At 39.0% G+C, this 18,480-nt stretch overlaps 1 protein-coding gene across 1 annotated transcript in view; it reads left to right on the top strand.

The window, feature by feature from the left end:
- Nucleotides 1-18,480, top strand: part of rnf17 (ring finger protein 17) — a 202,071-nt gene that overhangs the window by 138,133 nt on the left and 45,458 nt on the right. Inside the window, exons 24-28 of the mRNA XM_072576645.1 lie at nucleotides 3-153; nucleotides 3,223-3,338; nucleotides 5,435-5,525; nucleotides 7,366-7,481; nucleotides 12,296-12,528. Coding sequence (XP_072432746.1) covers nucleotides 3-153; nucleotides 3,223-3,338; nucleotides 5,435-5,525; nucleotides 7,366-7,481; nucleotides 12,296-12,528 — 707 coding nt within the window. The remainder of the gene's footprint in view (nucleotides 1-2; nucleotides 154-3,222; nucleotides 3,339-5,434; nucleotides 5,526-7,365; nucleotides 7,482-12,295; nucleotides 12,529-18,480) is intronic.

Here is an 18,480-nt window from a genome sequence, read left to right as displayed (position 1 = left end):
AGTTTGCAGGAAGAAATGAAAGTTGCATATTCATCATTGGAACATGAAGTTGTTGAATGGGAGGAGAGTATGGACTGCGCATTACTGGCTTTTGAGCACAGAGAGTGGAGAAGAGGGAAAGTCACCAAAGTGATTTCGGATAAGTTTGTGGAGGTAATTTGGTATAATGGATTCTGCCAGTGTACCTGGTAACCACAAGATGTAGGACCAGATGTAAGCCATTCAGCCTCTCCCATCTGCTCCATCATTCAATGAATTCATGACTGATTTGATAACGTTCAACTCCACTCACTTCCTTGCCTTTTGCCCGTAAACCCTACTGATTGAAAATCATATTTTCTCAGTGTCGAACATACTTAACCCAGCCTCGACAGCCCTCTGGTTTAAAAAAAAATTCCAAAGATTCACTATCCTTTTGTGGAAAAAATCCTAGTCATCTCTGTCTTAAATGTTTGACCCTTTATTCTGAATTTATGCCCTGTGGTGCTAGACCCTTCCCATAAGGGGGTCAACCTTTTTGCATCTACTCCATCAAGTGCGCTCAGAATCTTGTATGTTTAAATAAGGTCACCTCTCATTCTTAGTTCCAACAAGTACAGACCCAACCTACTGAAACTGTGCTCCAGACAGTCCTTGCATATCTGCTGTCAGACTAGTGAATCTTTTATGCAGTGTCTGTGAAGACAGTACATTATTTTTAGATAAGGGGCTTAGAGCTAGTCACAGTTTTCCAGCTGTGGTCCAATTTAGTACTTTACGCACCTACTATTATACTACATTCCCTTTTGAAATAAAGGCTGTGATTCCATTTGTTTTCCCATTACCTACTAAACTTGGATGCTAGCCTTTTGAGATTCATGCACAAGGACTCCCAAGTCCCTCTGTTCTGTAGATTTCTGCAGTTATTCTCCATTAAAGTACTATTCCCCTATTCTTCCTGCCAGAAGGATAACCTTCTCATGCCATATTTCACCTGCCAAACTTCTGCCCATTCTTAACCAATCTGTGTCCTTCTGCGCTCTCTGCCAAGTTCCCGACTATTTTAATATCATGCAAACTGGCTATGTTACATTCTCTTCCCTCGTCCAAGCTATTACTAGATATTGCAAATAATTGTGCCTCAGCACTGATCCCTGTAGCACTCTATTAATTACAGGTTGCCATTCTGAAGTGCCACCCCACCATTCCAACTCTGATTTCTATCAGCAAATTCTGTATGCATGCTAATATATTATCTCCAACATCACTATATGTTTTAATAAAACGTGTGAATTGATGCACAGCTTTGTACATTGGACAATTTGGATAAATAAACATTTCCTTTGCAGATTTCTGGACTGGCCAGAGGTATCTAACCTGTGTAATAGTGAAGCTGTTTCAGTTTCCCATATTTGCCTTTGGGCTGGGAATGAAAGTATTATCAGTTTAAAAATAAACTAATGAGTGCAAGAAAAGCTTTTGTTTGGGATGTCATACTTAAATTCTATTTGTGTGGCTTAGAAAATTGTTATTAGACCCCTAAGGCTTTGTTTCTAAGACCAAATTTTAGAGCATTAGTTTTCAGTTCTATCAACAGCATCTATATGCTGCTATGATCAACTAAATTTATGGGGAATGAATTTTTGGAAGAATTGTAATTTGGGTTTCATGGCTTTTCTACCATCTTAAGCTGCATACATAGATTTCAAGGACATATTCTTTTCTCTTTATAAAATGTCTTTGTGCCACGAAAGGACAAATTTGTAGCACAGCATCTGTCGACTCGCTTTCTGGAAACTTATGAAAATATTGGCAATGTTATTTCTTGAAATTAAATGTTTCTTTACCTACCCAAAACTGTTAAAGCTGAGAAGACATTCCATATGGAGATTGGAATCTTTTAAATTTCAAATTTTCTAAAGTAAATCACTTGAGGTAAAATATCATTTTGACTCGGCTAAAACCAATTAGAGTCGGACTCCTACAGCAAGGAGACGGGTTGTTTCGTCTGAACTGGTCCATGCTGACCAAAATGCCTGTCCATGCTAACCCCATTTCCCTCTACTTATCCCTTATCCTGATGAAGGGCTTTTGCCCAAAACGTCGATTTCGCTGCTCCTTGGATGCTGCCTGAACTGCTGTGCTCTTCCAGCACCACTAATCCAGAATCTGGTTTCCAGCATCTGCAGTCATTGTTTTTACCTTATCCTTTTAAACCTTTTCTATCCATGTGTTTGTCCAAATGCCTTTTTAAATGTTTGCTAATTTACCCGTCTCAACCACTTCCGCTGACAACTCATTCATATGCATACCATATCTGTGTTTTTCTTAAAAAAAAAAGTTGCTCCTCAGGTTTCCTTTTATTCTTCCCCTCTAACTGTAAACTGATGCCCTCTAGTCCTCACTTCCCCAACCCAGGTAAAAATGTAATACTTCTGAAATCACCCAACTGGAGGCAGAAGGGGTACTTTGTGCATCTACCCTGACAAGCCCCGTATGAATTCTGTATATTTGAATAAGATTACCAAGTAAAAGTAGTGTTTATGTCAAATGCCAAGCAATGCCCAAGTGTGCAAAAAGCTATGAAGGCCTCATATATTTATTTCATGTATCTACTTTTATCATGTTGAGGAATTAAATTGTGTTTATACTGTACCTGTATGATTCTTTAAACCTAGATCCTTCCAGTTTTGTTTTCCCTATGGGTATGAGCTATAATGAAGAAAGTTAGATATCTCCCCTTTTGGACATTATATAACTTTCTTTTTTGGAATTTCTTATATGGTGCCTGTTTAGTCTATTTAGGAATGCAGTTTTAATTATTTCCTCCATTTGATTTAAATTGAAGATACTTCCAATGATAATGAGATATTCCACTAATTGGAAGAACACATTCCATCTAAGTAATGTAATCTCATACCAACAATACTTCTAAAGGTTTTGCCACCTGGAGACACTAATATTGGAGGGAGAGCATTGTGTTTTAAAAAAAAACACCCAAGTTGGCTGGGTGCCTATGCATGGTATGTGGAATACACCTTTATCCCTTGTTACTTTATATTAAAAAGCGTTTCTCATCTTCAACTTTTGTCTAGGCTGCAGCAAACATTAAAAACTAAATTACCATCCCAAAATAGGCTATGGGTAGATTTTTATACTTGACATTTGTTTTACAGATTTTAATGACATTGTGTGGTTTGGTAGAATGGAAAATTTACTCTACTGAAATAGTTATTTTTGCAGGTATTCTGCTATGACTTTGGAAACAAAGAAACAATAAGCATCAGTATGATAAGACAACTAAAAGAAGAGTTCCGATTTGAACCTCTGGCTCTTGAGTGCTCCTTATCGCATATTAGGTAACTTCTAAATCCTCTAGTTTGTCAATTTGGGTGAATATTAAAAGTTACATTTTTCTTTCATAACATGAATTACATCTTCTGGGTAATCACATGTCTCAACTGCTTAACAGGAGCATTGATTTTTGTAAAATAAAAAGCAATATGACACCTGTCCATATCAGGAGGTATCAGATTAGATGACCAGAAGCTTGATCAAAGAAGTAGGTCCTTATGGAATCTCTTAAAGGAGAGCAGCAAGATGTAGCAGCAGAGTGTGTTTTTGAAGGGCATTCCAGTTCTTAGGACCTAGACAGATGAAAGCACACCAAAGATAGTGTTTCAAATTAGGGATGCATGTGGTAGAAAGTTTGTATCAAAAGTAGACCAAGTGTCAATTTGAGCCTGCTACATCATGAAAGAGTCATAGAGATGTACAGCACAGAAGCAGACCCTTCAATCAAATTTGACCATGCTGACCAGATATCCTAATCTAATCTGGTCCCATTTGCCAGCATTTGAAACCTCTTAAACCCTTCCTATTCATATATTCATCCAGATGCTTTTTAAATGCTATAATTGTGCCAGCCTCCACCACTTCCTGTGGGAGTTCATTCTATTCACCCTCTGCGTGAAAAAGTTGTCCCTAGGATCCCTTTTTATATCTTTCCCCTCTCACCCTAAACCTATGCTCTATAGTTCTGGACTCCCCCACCCCAGGGAAAGGATATTGTCTATTTATCCTATCCATGCCCCTCATGATTTTATAAGTCTCCTATGAGGTCACCCCTCAGCCTTTAATGCTCCAGGGAAAACAGCTCCAGCCTATAGCTCGAACCCTCCAACCTTGGCAACATCCTTGTAAATCTTTACTGAACCTTTTCAAGTTTCACAACATCCTTGCTATAGGAGGGAGACCAGAATTGTACTCATTATTTCAAAAGTGTCCTAACAAATGCCAGGAATGTTAAATATCTTCAAGGCAAAGATTGCTAAGTTCTTGATCTCACAAGGAATTAAGGGCTATGGGGAGAGTGCAGGTAAGTGGAGTTGAAATGTCATGATTACATAGCCTTATACCCACTCCTATGTCTTATGGTCTTATGTTCAGCTGCCAACATGAACTCCCAACTCCTATACTCAATGCTCTGAATAATAAAGGAAAGCATACCTTCACTATCCTGTCTATCTGTGACTCTGCTTTCAAGGAGCTGTGAACCTGCACTCCAAGGTCTCTTTGTTCAGCAACACTCCCCAGGACCTTACCATTAAGTATATAAGTCCTGCTAAGATTTGCTTTCCCAAAATGTAGCACTTCGCATTTATCTGAATTAAACTCCATCTGCTACTCCTCAGTCCATTGGCCCATCAGATCAAGATCCTGTTGTACTCTGAGAGATAGCCATCTTGGTTGTCCACTACACCTCCAATTTTGGTGTCATCTGCAAACTCACTTACTATATATCCTGTGCTTATATAAATGACGAAAAGTAGTGGACCCCGCACTGATCTTTGTGGCACTCCACTGGTCACTGGTTTCCAGTCTGAAAAGCAACACTCCACGACCACCCTCTGTCTTCTACCAGTGAGTGAGTTCTGTATCCAAATGATTAGTTCTCCCTGCATTCCATGAGATCTAACCTTGCTAACCAGTCTCCCATGAGAAACTTTATTAAATGTCCTACTGAAGTCCATATAGATCATGTCCACCTTCTGCCCTCATCAATCCTCATTGTTACTTCAAAAAACTCAATCAAGAAATTTGAATTCAATAAAAAAATCTGGAATTAGAAGTCTAATGATGAGCATGAAACCATTGTCGATTTGTAGGAAAATCCAATCTGGTTCACTGATATCCTTTAGGGAAAGAAGTCTGCCATCCTTCCCTGGCCTACATGTGACTCCAGACTGACCGCAATGTGGTTAACTCTTAACTGCCCTTGGGAAGTTATGGATGAGAAATGAATGCTGGCCTAGCTAATAAGATCCATGCTGTGAATGAATGGCAAACAAAAATTGCTACTTGTGCAAGTGGGTGTGCTATTATGTTCTTATTTATCTAAAGCAAGCTTGCTACGAATCATTAAGTGAAAATAATGTGGATGATTTTGTTTTAGACCAGCTGGAGGGAGTTTAAATTGGACAGCAACATCATGTGACTTTCTGGAAGAAATTCTGATTGGACGCTCAGTACTTATCAACATTGAGGTCTGTTCATCCATAAAAATAGGCTCACAATTAAAATTCAAATGTTTTGAAACTTGATCGATGACATTTTACCAAAAGGAAACTGGATATTAGTTGTTTCTCTCACACTTAAAGCACTATTGCAAATTGCATTGATAGGCCACAATATGTGAAAGTGGTTGCTTTTACTTGTCCTGCCTCCTAAGTCTGAGATCTCTAACGTTAGGGAGATACGGACTAGCTTGTCATGATGCAGTTAATCTGCAGGTCATGTTTGATGAAGGGTAAGTCTATATTATAGCTTTCTGTATAACTGTAAAGCAAAGTTCTTATCCTGAAAGTTATACTGCAATTGCATCCTAATTTCACAGAATCCCTATAGTGTGGAAACAGGCCATTCAGCCAAACAAGTCCATACTGACCCTCCAAAGAGTAACCCACCCATTCCCCTAGCTTATTACTCTACAGTTCCTCTGACTAATGCACCTAACCTACACATCCCTAAACACTATGGGCAACTTAACATGGCCAATTATCACCTAACCTGCACATCTTCGGACTGTGGGTGGAAACCAGAGGAAATCCATGCAGACGTATGGAAAATGTGCAAATACCCACAGAGAGTTTCCTGAGGCTGGAATCGAATCCAAGTCCCTGACGTTTTGAGACGGCAGTTCTAACCGCTGACCCACTGTGCTGCCGGTGTGATGTTTCACGTTGGGTGCTATTGTGTTTCTTAGTTTGCCCCCACCCCAAAGTTCTACCTTCACTTCATGGTCTCCTTCTGTTTACTTCCTGTTCTCCCCACATTTTCATACTGCTCCTTTGTTATTTCCTTACTGTTTCACTATGCGTCTGGGTAATGAAAGACAGCAGCTTTGAGTGGGTTAGCAGACTAAAGATATCCAGTCTTCAATGTGAAAAACTTCTGGTGCAGGAATAGCAGCAATCTTCAACAAGGTCTTTATGGGCATGTGACAATTGCTTGCTCTTGGGTGGGCTATCTACAGCTGCTATGCCCAATGAAGTTTGCTTTGGTGTGTGTGAAGTAAGCATCTTAAGTGTTTGGGAATAATTTTAGCTAATCTGAGCTTTGTCACCAAGAGTGCATTTGATTTGGAGTATTTCTAAACTGCAAATATTTCTGAACTTATTTAGTTGACGTGCTTAAATTGTATTTTTAAGAGAGGATCTCACTGGAAAAAGAATATTTTTGGGAGTTGTAGTGTCTTAGTCTGCCAAAAGTGGTGAAGACAACACTGTCTGAAACTTCTGTTATACAAACAGCGAGTCGTAAGATCATGGAATGCCCTGCCAGTAGCAGTAGTGGACTCTCCCTCTTTATGGGTATTTAAGCGGGCATTGGATAGGTATATGGAGGATAGTGGGTTAGTGTAGGTTAGGTGGGCTTTGATCGGCGCAACATCGAGGGCCGAAGGGCCTGTACTGCGCTGTATTGTTCTATGTTCTATGTTCTATGTTAAAAGTAGTTAATCAGCTGATAGTTGAGAGGATCAAAGGGTGAAGCTGCTTATGAATGAATTTTGTCCTGTGCATTGGACACCCAGGTATGTTAGAAACAATTTTTTTTGAAAGCTGTAGTTTGTTTGGCCTTTTTGAAGTTTTTTGCTTATTCTAATGGAGCAGGTTTAGACATTTGTGTTGACAAAAGCTGACTCCTTTTGATCCACATGTTGGGAATCTTGCTAATGTAATATTGCTGGATAGCTAATCTTGAACTTGCTTTAGTCTTGTCAATCTGCAAATTCTCTGAAGTTGGTTTGTAAATAGAACCTACCACTTCAACAATTCTAAAGAACCCTTTTATTTAAACTTTGTATTCTTTTTTGCAAATCTGCAGGAATCGTCATCCAAATCACCTGTACCAGTGAAACTCTATGCTAAGGATGAAATTGAACAATTTATCAACATAGCACAGTACTTGGTCAAGAAAGGTTTGGCCTTACCTCAGAAAATGTAACTAATTTTATTTCGAGTTAATGGTAATATTGAATTTTACCAGAATAATTCACTTTGAGCAGAAAGCATTATTGATTGTTGTAAAAACCTGTCTGGTTCATTGATGTTCTTTGGGAAGGAAATCTGCCTTCCTTGCCTGGTCTGGCATACGTGACTCTAGATCCACAGCCCTCCGGGCAATTAAGGTTGAGCAGTAAATACTGTCCAAATGAACAATGCCCACATCCTGTGAACAAATCGAAAAACAGGGTGTAACTTGTAAGTTCCTATATACATGCTGCCCCTGCCAATTTTATTTTAGATGGTAAAGATTGCAAGAGGTACTGTCAATGTTCAGTGTTGATTTTGGGATTAGGGATGTTGTGATCACAGTTAGCTAATATCATAAGTAGTTGACAACTTGTACAAATTGAGTTTATTGAGTTTGTTAAGCAGGTTAAATATGATACAATTATGTACTTTATTTCTCTCGTTAATGAGAGATGTTTATCAGTTCTGAAGCTGTTTAATAGAATTGCAGAGCAGAGGTAATGGTTTTGAAGTGGTATAGTTTCTGCCCCATGTCATGCAGACTTCGGATGTTTTGAAAAAAAAGTCTTTCTCCTTTCCTTGGGTTGATGGAGAGGAACACCTGATCTTCTCCCAAGAAGGTGATGGCATTTTCTTTTGAATTTTTACATGTCCCCCTCTTTTTCTCTCTGCTGTTGACATACCTTCTTTCTGTTTTGGGAGCCAGCAGTCTATAATGGGACAATTACATGTCTAAACCCTCTTGGTAAAATAACTGGGGGCAGTTACTCATGCCAGGATGACTGTTGTCCTCTTACCCACCTCCATTTTTTGGTTTTGAAGGTTAGTTTCTATTCCTTCTAAAACCAAACATTTCTTGCTTTCAAAGCATTAAATTCATAATAGAATGGTGTAGTGTAAGAGAGATGTTTTGTTCATGTAGGCTAGTTACTGCTGTAACATCACTGAATGAAGACTTACACCAGAAATACTAATTATGGAATACCAAGTGAACACTGTTTTAAGGGGGCCCATTTCCAACTCTACTGAGTTGTTGCAGTATATCCAGTACACTCCTGACACTGCATTGGTCATGAAGGAAATGGATGTCAAAGGTGGTGGATGGGATGCCAATCAACTGGCTGCTTTGTCCTGGATAGTGTCAACCTTGTTGAATGTTGTTGGAGTTGCACTTATCCAGGAAAATGTGGTGTATTCCATAATGATTCTGACATGTGCTGTGTAGATGGTGGACTGGAATTATGAAATCGTAAGAAGAGTTATTCACTGCAGGATTCCTAAATTCTGATTTGCTGTTATAACTACAATATCAAGTGGCTAGTCCAATTCACTTTCTGGCTAATGGTAGCCCTCAGGATGTTCATAGTGGGGGTCTCTGATTTGAATGTCAAGGGTGAATTGAATTTTCTGTTGGTGATTGTCATTGCCTGATTGTGTTGTGACTGTCAACTGATACATCCAGCCAAGCCTGTTTGTTGTCCAGGTCTTTGCAGAGTTGCAAATGATACTGAACATTGTGCAGTTGTCCCCACTTCTGATCTTGAGATTGTGGGAAGGCCATTGAAGAAGCTGAAGATAGTTAGTCCAATGGCACTGCCCTGGGACTCACCTGTTGTGATGCTCTGTGACTGAGATGGTTGGCCTCTCACAACTGCAGCCATAACCATTGTTCTGTTGTGGTAGGTATGACTACTGTAGCGTGACTGGGAATTCGAAAGCTCAACACATGAGCCCTGTTTTTTAGGGATCCTTGATGTTGCCAGTACAGTGCTGCCTTTATGTCAAGGGCAATAATTCCTGCTCCCCTGGTAATTGGCTGGATTGAATTTATCCTGCACTTTCTGTTACACTCTTGACTTGTGTATTGTAGATAGTAGGAAGGGTTTGGATAGTCAAGTGAGTTACAAGTTGTATTCCTAGCTGCTGATTTGCTCCTATAGTTACTTTATTTATGGGGCTAGACCAGTTCAGTTTCTGGTCAGTGGTAACTCCAGGATGTTGATAGTGGGGGATTCAGTGATGGTAATACCATTGAATGTTGTGGGGTGATGGTTAGATTGTATCTCATTGGAGTTTGATTTGATTTGATTTGATTTGATTTGACTCCCTACGGTATGGAAACGGGCCCTTTGGCCCAATAAGTCCACACCGACCCCCTACCCAGACTCATTCCCCTACATTTACCCTGACTAATGCACCTAACACTATGGGCAATTTAACATGGCTAATTCACCTAACCTGCACATCTTTGGATTGTGGGAGGAAACTGGAGCACCTGAAGGAATGTCATTGCTGTTGCATGACATTTATGTGGTGCGGATGTTACTTGCCATTTGCCAGCCTAAACCTGGATATTGCCTAGGTCTTGTTGCATTTGGACCTGGAATGCCTCCGTATCTCAGTTGCAAATGGTGCTGAACATTGTGCAAATACTCCCTAGTTCTGGTCTTATAATGGAGGACAAGTCATTAAAGCAACTGAGAATGGTTGGCTTAGAACACTACCTTGAGGAGCCCCTGGAGATGATTTGACTGACCCCCAATAACAGGGTGGGGCATGATTGAGCTGTGAAGGGTATTGACAGAAAGAAACCTTCCCCTTGGTGGAGGGATCAGTGACTATGATTTAAGATAAAGGCAAGAGGTTTGGGGGAATGTGAGGAAAATATTTTTTCAACCCAGAAGTTGGTGAGAATCTGGAACTCACTGCCTATAACTGTGGTAGAAGCAGAAGACTTCGCAACATTTAAGAAATAGTTAGATGTACTCTTGCAATGTCAAGGCATGTAAGTCTATGGTCCATGTGCTGTAACATGGGAATAGAATAGTTAGGTGATTATTTTTTGAAGTGTGGACTTGATGGTTCAAAGGGCCTTTTATTGTACTATAGATTTCTATGATTAACATCAACTATCTTCCTTTGTGCCAGGTTTGATTCCGATCAGCAGAGTTTTCGTTCTGATATCCATGCCTATAGTTCTGTTAGGGCTTCTTGATGCTGTGCTCTTGTCAAATATAGCCTTAATGTCAAGGGCAGTCACTCTTGGCTCATCTCTGGAATTCAGTTCTTTAGTTAAAATATGAACAAATGTATTGATAAGGTTAGAAGGGGAGTTGCCCTGTCAACCCAAATTGGGTGTCAGTGAGCTATTGCTTGGTAGCCCTGTCGGTGACTCCTCTCATTGATTTATTGATTGACAGTAGACTGACAGGGTAAGAATTGGTCAGGCTGGATTTGTCCTGTTTTTTGTGTACAGAGCATATCTAGGCACTTTTCAACCTTGTCAGGTAGATGCTAGTGTCTGAGCTGTACTGGAACAACTTGGCTAGGTGTGTGGCAAGTTCAGGAACACAAGTTGTCAATACTGTTGTTACATCGCACAGGTCGAACCCCTCTGTTAATTAAAACCAAACACCCAGTAAAGCTTGCCTCACCTTGAAATTTCTGACAGAACTCCTAATTTCCACTATTTTAAGAAAAGTAACCATTTATTTTTCCTAACTCTTAATAGTGAGCATCAAACAAAAACTATTCTCAAATCTAAGCCCCTTTTTTCTTAACTACTTACTATCTGACCCCAACTCTATATTAAAAAATAAATGTTGTTCCAATAACACACTTATTAAACATTGTATTAACTTAATCTCAGTCCACACTGTCTCTGTCCTCTTTGCTGTCTTCAATCTGGGTCGTTGTCTGTCTTTTTACTGCGAGTATGTTTTACATAAAAAGCTACCTTTGATGGCGAGTTTTTTCTAATTTCTTTGGGACCAAGATGTTAAGTGGGCAGTTAGCTCTCCAACTCTATGGCAGTTGCTCAGCTGATTTGATGGCAATTCCTCTCTGACTAATTTTGAAAATGTCTGTATTTTTTATACTCCAAGTATCGCACTTTGTCATTGGTTAGATATTGTTAAAATAATAAATTCAAACTTGATTGGGTTTTATTATCATGGGCATAATTTAAACTAGTTGGTTAAATTTGGATTGTTGTCAAAACAGCAACCAAGTCTCAGGTATCCATTTAACACCCATTTGCTATGTGTATCTATTTTGGAACAGCTCATATCGCAGTCTTTGAATTCAAGCAGCTAAGCCTGCACTTTACTTACTTCAAAATTCTCTCAAGGCAGTGAAATTTGGAACATTATTTTCCAAAATATATCCTTGCACTCAATGACTTTTTTTGTGAAATGGCCTATTTAATCTGCAAGTGTGGTTATTAGTGCAAAAGTTAAGCTGCAAATGAATAGTAATTTGAGGCTTCAACTTTTGGCTACAAAACTTTTGGTTTTGTATGGTTAGTAAATTGAAATCAACATTCCATATGCACTTACATCCTGAAGTAATATCTATTGTTAATATTTATTGTGTTTGTGCTGTTCAGTGATTAGTCTTTTTGAATTATTTAAACTTGTAAACTTCATAAACTTGCAACCTGAATAAACTATTGCCACCTGCTGTGGATAACAACTAACTAATTGTAGTTTTTGGGACATCTAAGCATGATGTCTCGAGTTTACTGCTTTTAAGAAAAATATTTTTATTGGGGGAAAACCTTCAGTAAAATAAACTACTGTTCTTATCATCATTTGTAAAATTATGATTTGGTATAGTTTTTACTTGTTTTGAATTTGGTTACAGTTGGATTTAATTTTGCATGAGTTTAAAGATTAGCATTGTTTTAAGTATGGAAGCTATAGCTGTTGCTTTAAAATGTATACTTTACTGAGAGTCACAGCTTGATTTTAGACCTGACCGATTTGTTGTGTTCTTTTAAGTTCAACTACACCAGACGATAGAGCAAAACACGCTGATGTGAAGCAAAGTGACAAGGAGCAGTCAGCGGGCCAAGCAACTGAAATTGGGTATCAAATACTCAACAATCATGAAAATCACCTGTCTTCCAAAAAAACATACAAACCTGCTGTCCTACCAAATGTGGATATCTTCAATGTTGAAGTAACTGGTGTTGATGATAATGGAATCATCTATGGAATAGCAGTATCAATGAGTAAGTTATAGACCATCAAAGTTGTCAGTAAAAATGCTAAATCATGCTTGCCTAAAAGAAAGCAGTGTTAGTTGCATGAGCCCTCAATGACATATTTATAGCCATCACTATAATTTACGTCTTTAATCACCACAGGTAAGTGTAAGAAAAATTAATCATTTTTGATTTAGTTCCATATTGTTTTCTCACTCTCCTTTTCACTTATTTATGTCTCATCTGTGTACTTGACATGATGAAAAAGATTTATAGTTTTGGTAGTTAATATATATTTCCTGTACATTTGGTATTTTTACACTCTTTGTTTTATTTATCATGCAGTGCTCAAAAGCAAAATTTTTACAATTGTGTCTTGGTAGCTTCAACATAATTTGTGTGAATAATTAATTTTACTCCTTGCTGTCCAATTCATATCTGCCTGGCTTTTCCAGGTATTGTTCCTTTTTTGACTGACTTCATTGATTCTTGATTAAAATAGTGAGCTATTAACAAGTAATGTTTTGTAAGCTTTTTTAATTCACTGATGGGATGTGGGCATCGCTGGCTGGCCAGCATTTATTGCCCATCCTTAATTGCCCTCAAAGGTTGTGGTGAGCTGCTTTGTTTGAACTACTGAAGTCAATGTGCTGTAGATGGATCTATAGTGGTGTTGGGAAGGGAGTTTCAGGATTTTGACTCAGCCACAGTGAAGCAATGGTATACGTTTCCAGGCAGACCTGAAGAGGAACTTGCAGGTGGTCACGTTCCCGGGTATCTGCTGCCCTTGTCCTTCTGGATGAAATGGTCAGAGGTCTGGAAGATTCTGTATGAGATTTTCTGCAGTGCATCATGTAAATAGTACACACACACTCTTCTGAGCATTGGTGGTGGAGGGAATTGATGTTTGTAGTTATGGTGCCAGTCAAATGGCTGCTTTGTCCTGGATGATGGCAAGTTTCTAAATCTGGATTCCATTTGCCCAGTCAGCAAGAACAGTATCTGGATAATTTTTTATTGCTCTCAGAGACTGAAGAATAATACTCAAATCTCCTAAGTTGCTGCAACTGTTGTGGGTTAGGGGATGAAGGTTAACCTTAAAGGCTTAGAGGTTTTTTTTGGGGAGAAGATTTGTAGCCCACGTTATGGATCAGGTTGTAACTTTGCTCACTGAGCTGGTAGATTTGTTCTCCGGTGTTTCGTCACCATGCTGGGTAACATCAGTGAGCCTCTGGTGAAGCACTGATGTACTGTCCCACTTGCTATTTATCTGTCTGATTTTGTTGTGGTGGTTCCCTTTCTGAGAGGTTGGTAAACGGGGTCCAAATCTACATGTTTGTTAATGGAGTTCTGATTAATGGAGCATCCTTTTCCTCCACTACATCAATGACTGTGCATCGGCGCCGCCTGTTGCTCCCTCGAGTAGGTTGAACGGTTCGTTAACTTCACCAACACCTTCCACCCTAATTTCAAATTCACCTGAACCATCTTCCATAACTCCCTCCCCTTCCTGGACCACTCAATCTCTGGTGACTGACTCAGCACGGACATCTATTTCAAACTCACCAACTAACACCTACCTTGACTACACCTCTTCCCATTTGGCAGAGACTTTTCTGCACATCCATCCATCTCATCTACTACATCCATTGCTTTCGATGTGGTTGCTAGTCAGGGAGACAGATGCCAAATCACAGAGCATTTCAGGGAACACCTCTGGAACACAGATACTAAACAACCCTACCCACCCTCTGGTTGACCTCTTCCACTCTCCCATGGGCATGCAAGTCCTGGACTGCCACTACTGCCAAATCAAATCCACCCATTAACTGGGGGAAGAAACCTTGGGACCCTTCAACCACACGGCATCAACATTAACTTCACTAGGTTCCAAATCTACCCTCCCCCCACCTCATCCCATATCCAACTCTCCAACTCAGCATAGCTCTCTTGACCTATTCTACCTGTCTGCCTTCCTACCTATCTGCTCCTCTTTCCCCACCGACCTATCACAATTACCTACACTTGTATCCACCTATTGCCTTCCCAGCTACCTTCCCCATTCCCCTTCCGTATTCCTGATAAAGGGCTTATGCCCGAAACATTAACTCTCCCGCTCCTTGATGCTGCCTGACCTGCTATGCTTTTCCAGTGCCAGCCCTTTTGACTCTCACTCTCCAGCATCTGCAGTCCTCACTTTCTCCCATCTCGCCTAATTCCACTTTACAGCATTTGGTCTGTAGCCCTGTAGGTGACTGTATCTCTGAATATTTTTTAAAATGTAATGGAGTTTTTCTGTTCTAACACCCTTCTAGTTCGTGAGTTACAGGTGCCCATCATGCACTAATTTTCACTCCCAGCATCTCTAACTCTTCTGGAATACTTCTGTCATTTATTTTACCTTAATGTCCTGGTTAATGATTTCTGCTAAGTAAAATGGATGTTTCCTGTTAACTCTCTTAACCTAATAATTTATACATTAAACAAAAATCACTTATCAGCCTCCTCTGGTCCAAAGAAATCAACCCAAGCTATGCAGTATTTCTTTGTAGCTAAAGCTCTAAATCCCTGGCAATATCTTCATAAGTCTCCTTTGTATTCTCTCTACCATGATGATATCTTTCCTTTTAATGTGGTGACAAGAACTATATATGGTGTTCAGGTCTAATTAGTGTTTTTTTTTCACAACTCTAGCATAATCTCTATGCTATTATATCTGAGGCTCCTCTAATAGAAGAATATGCCTGCTTGGCTTAACCAACTCATCAACTTATATTGATACCAAACAGGTATCTATGAACTTTCACTTCAAGGTCCTTTTCACCTTTTGGATACTGAAAATAATAGGTAATTTGTTGAGTGTGCCCTTACCTCGTTTGCCCTCCGCAAATGCATTTGCTCAAACTTTACAGAATTTTGAAAACTTAGAGAACAAAGATACCATTCAGTCAATTGTGATCCATGCCTATTATCTGTGCCTGTGAGATGTTATCAAATTATTTTCTGAAAGTTATATTTGAATCTGCCACTACTATATTCTTGAGCAGTGTGTTTCAGATGCTTAATGCTCACTGTAATTTTTAAAAGTTCATTTTACGTCTGATTCTTTTACTAAACACTCTAAGTCAATGTCCTCTGGTTCTTAACACTACTGATGATGAGAAACATTTATTGTAATCTATTCTATCCAAATTAAAGTCATTTTTGAATATCTCTATATTAAACCTCTCAACAGCCAAGCATTCAGTCTCCATTTGAATGAATGAATGATTTTATTTTCACATTTATTTTACAGTGAGAAAAACAGTAAACAGCTTTTCCACTGTTGCCATGATCCAGCCAAAGCTGGAGGAGTGCATTATTGCTTTTGTCTCAGTACTCTATTGGTCACAACATCAAATAAAAATGTTTTCCCAGTTATGTTGGTCAATTCAATACCTTATGAATAACAAAATACTAGCTTTCTTAGTAAACACATTTGAAACAAAATTTATTCAGTGAAGGTGCAATAATTGCTTAACACACATCCAGTATTTATAAAGATATAAATGCTTATCCCTCTAAATATCTCTAATCCATGCAAACACATACGCATTCACTCAACAGGAAAGAAGAAAAAAAAACCCCTTTCTGTGTTACAAACTAAGGAAAGATGATTTAGTCTCCATCACAACATAGAAAAGCTCGTAAGATGGGCAGAACAGTAGCAATGAAGTTTAAACGTGAAAAGTATGAATGGTGCATTTTGGGAGGATTAACAAAACAAGGGAATGTATGATCAATGGTAGGAAATTGGATTGGCGGAATCTTGGTTTGCATTAATATAGAATCTTGAAGGCAACGGCACAGGTAGGATAAAGTGCTTAAGAAGCCATATGAGGTACTTACCTTTATTCATCAAAGCATTGAATATAAAAGCAGGGGGATTATAATGGAGCTGTACAGGATGATGGATACACCATCGTTAGAATACTGTGTGCAATCCTGGTCACCACATTATAGGAAGAATGTGATTGCACTAGAGAGGGTGAGAGAAGATTCACTAGGATATTCATCAACAAAGAGACACCACATGTGTTAGAGTTGTCTTCTTTGCAGTGGAGAAGACCAAGAGGAGGGACCAGATTAAGGTCTGCAAATTTGAGGGACATAGATGGGGTCAGTAGGAAAAGAGGTCAGTTTTAAGGGCTGGAGATTTTAAGATAAGGGGCAGAAGGTTTAGCGGTTATTTGAGGAGAGTTTCTTTTCATCCAGAAGTTAGTGGGAATCTGGAACTCAGCCTGAAAGAATGGTAAAGGCAGGAAACATTATAACATTTGAGGAGTACTTGAAACACTGTTGTATTCAAGGCTAAGTGCCAGTAAACAGGGTCTGAGTAGATAGTGGACATGATAGGATGAAGGGCCTCCTTCTGTGCTGTAATACTGTATGACTCTGAGAACATACCTAGATAATTTTCTATATTGAACAATAATTGAGGTGATCGATATTATATCTCTAAAGCAGATCAGGTTGGACTTCATTCCCATAATGAGTTTTGTCATGCCTGAGATTCTGAAGTTTGTATCATCTCTTCAATGTGTAGTGTTTGTATGTAAGAAAAAAACAAAATCACGATCAAGCTTTTATCTATTCAGCAGAATAAGGAACTATTACACGTAAACTTTTGTTCATTTCAAGTTGATGTGAAAATCTTATTGCTTTGAAGCTTACCACAGTCTGCTTAGACATAATCTGCACTAATTTCTTTTTTGGATACCATTGCAAAAATTAATTACGTAACATCCAATTCTCAACACCTATTCTGCCTACAAAAGAAAATATTCTTAAATACAAGAGGTTTAGTAAAGCTCAGGAAGTAACAGTCAAATACACCATTTTAAAGAAAAAGTTGATATAATTGGACATTTTTTTCTAAACCTAGAGTATGTCGCAAGAGCTTCATGATTTGGATGGCAAAGACTTGTGCATTTTCAAGGAGATTAATTCTACATATACAAAATCCCATGCAAGGACTGCACAAAGCATTACATAGGACAAACAGGAAGACAGCTAACGATCTGCATCCATGAACACCAACTAGCCACAAAACGACGCAACTAGCTATCCTTAGTATCCACACACACAGATGACAAGCAACATGAGTTTGACTGGGACAACACTACTATTATAGGACAAGCCAAACAGAGAACAGCCAGGGAATTCCTAGAGGCATGGCACTCATCCACTGATTCAATCGACAAGCACATCGACCTGGACCCAATATACCAGTCACTGTAGCGGACAGCTGGAACTGACAACCGGAAGTGGCAGATTCAAACCACTATAAATGCCAGAGAAAAGATCACAGAAGCGCTTCACAGGAGGCTCCCAAGCACTGAGGATGTCACCTAGACAGAGGACGAAATGTCTACAATACAAATTCCCAGCTCAGCTAACAGAACCACAACAACGAGCACCCGAGCTACAAATCTTTGCACAAACTTTGAACTTATTGCTGTCTTTAAATGATAGGAGTGTACAATAGTTAAATCAACCCTCCTATGTTTTCACAGAATTTCATCATTGAATATTGCACAACCGAAGACCTGAACTTGTAATCTTGTTAACCTGGAACAGATTTCCTAAAATGTATCGAAACCAAGACTATTGATAGTTGCAACACTGTCTGTCTGGGTTTAAACTAGTGGTTTGTAAGCATGTCGGGTACTACTTCTGAGGTACTACTTCTGATTCATCATGCAGTTAGTTTCTATGTACATAGCTTGTCATTTGGTTATCTGGTTATCTTTCCATAGAATTAGGGAAATTAGAGAGGAACAAATTGTTTCCAAACCTAATGCTTAGATGTTTGTGGCCGGAAACACTTCATTTTAAACCTCAAAAGTTAACCCTGAGATGGGGAACAGAATTGAAGGATAAACCGATGATGGTATCTAACACTGAAATCTGCTAGGATTTCCCTAATATGAAGCAATG

The sequence above is a fragment of the Chiloscyllium punctatum genome, chromosome 9 (assembly GCF_047496795.1).
Source record: "Chiloscyllium punctatum isolate Juve2018m chromosome 9, sChiPun1.3, whole genome shotgun sequence".
Taxonomy (NCBI): Eukaryota; Metazoa; Chordata; class Chondrichthyes; order Orectolobiformes; family Hemiscylliidae; genus Chiloscyllium; species Chiloscyllium punctatum.
This window is presented reverse-complemented; position numbering and strand designations above follow the sequence as displayed.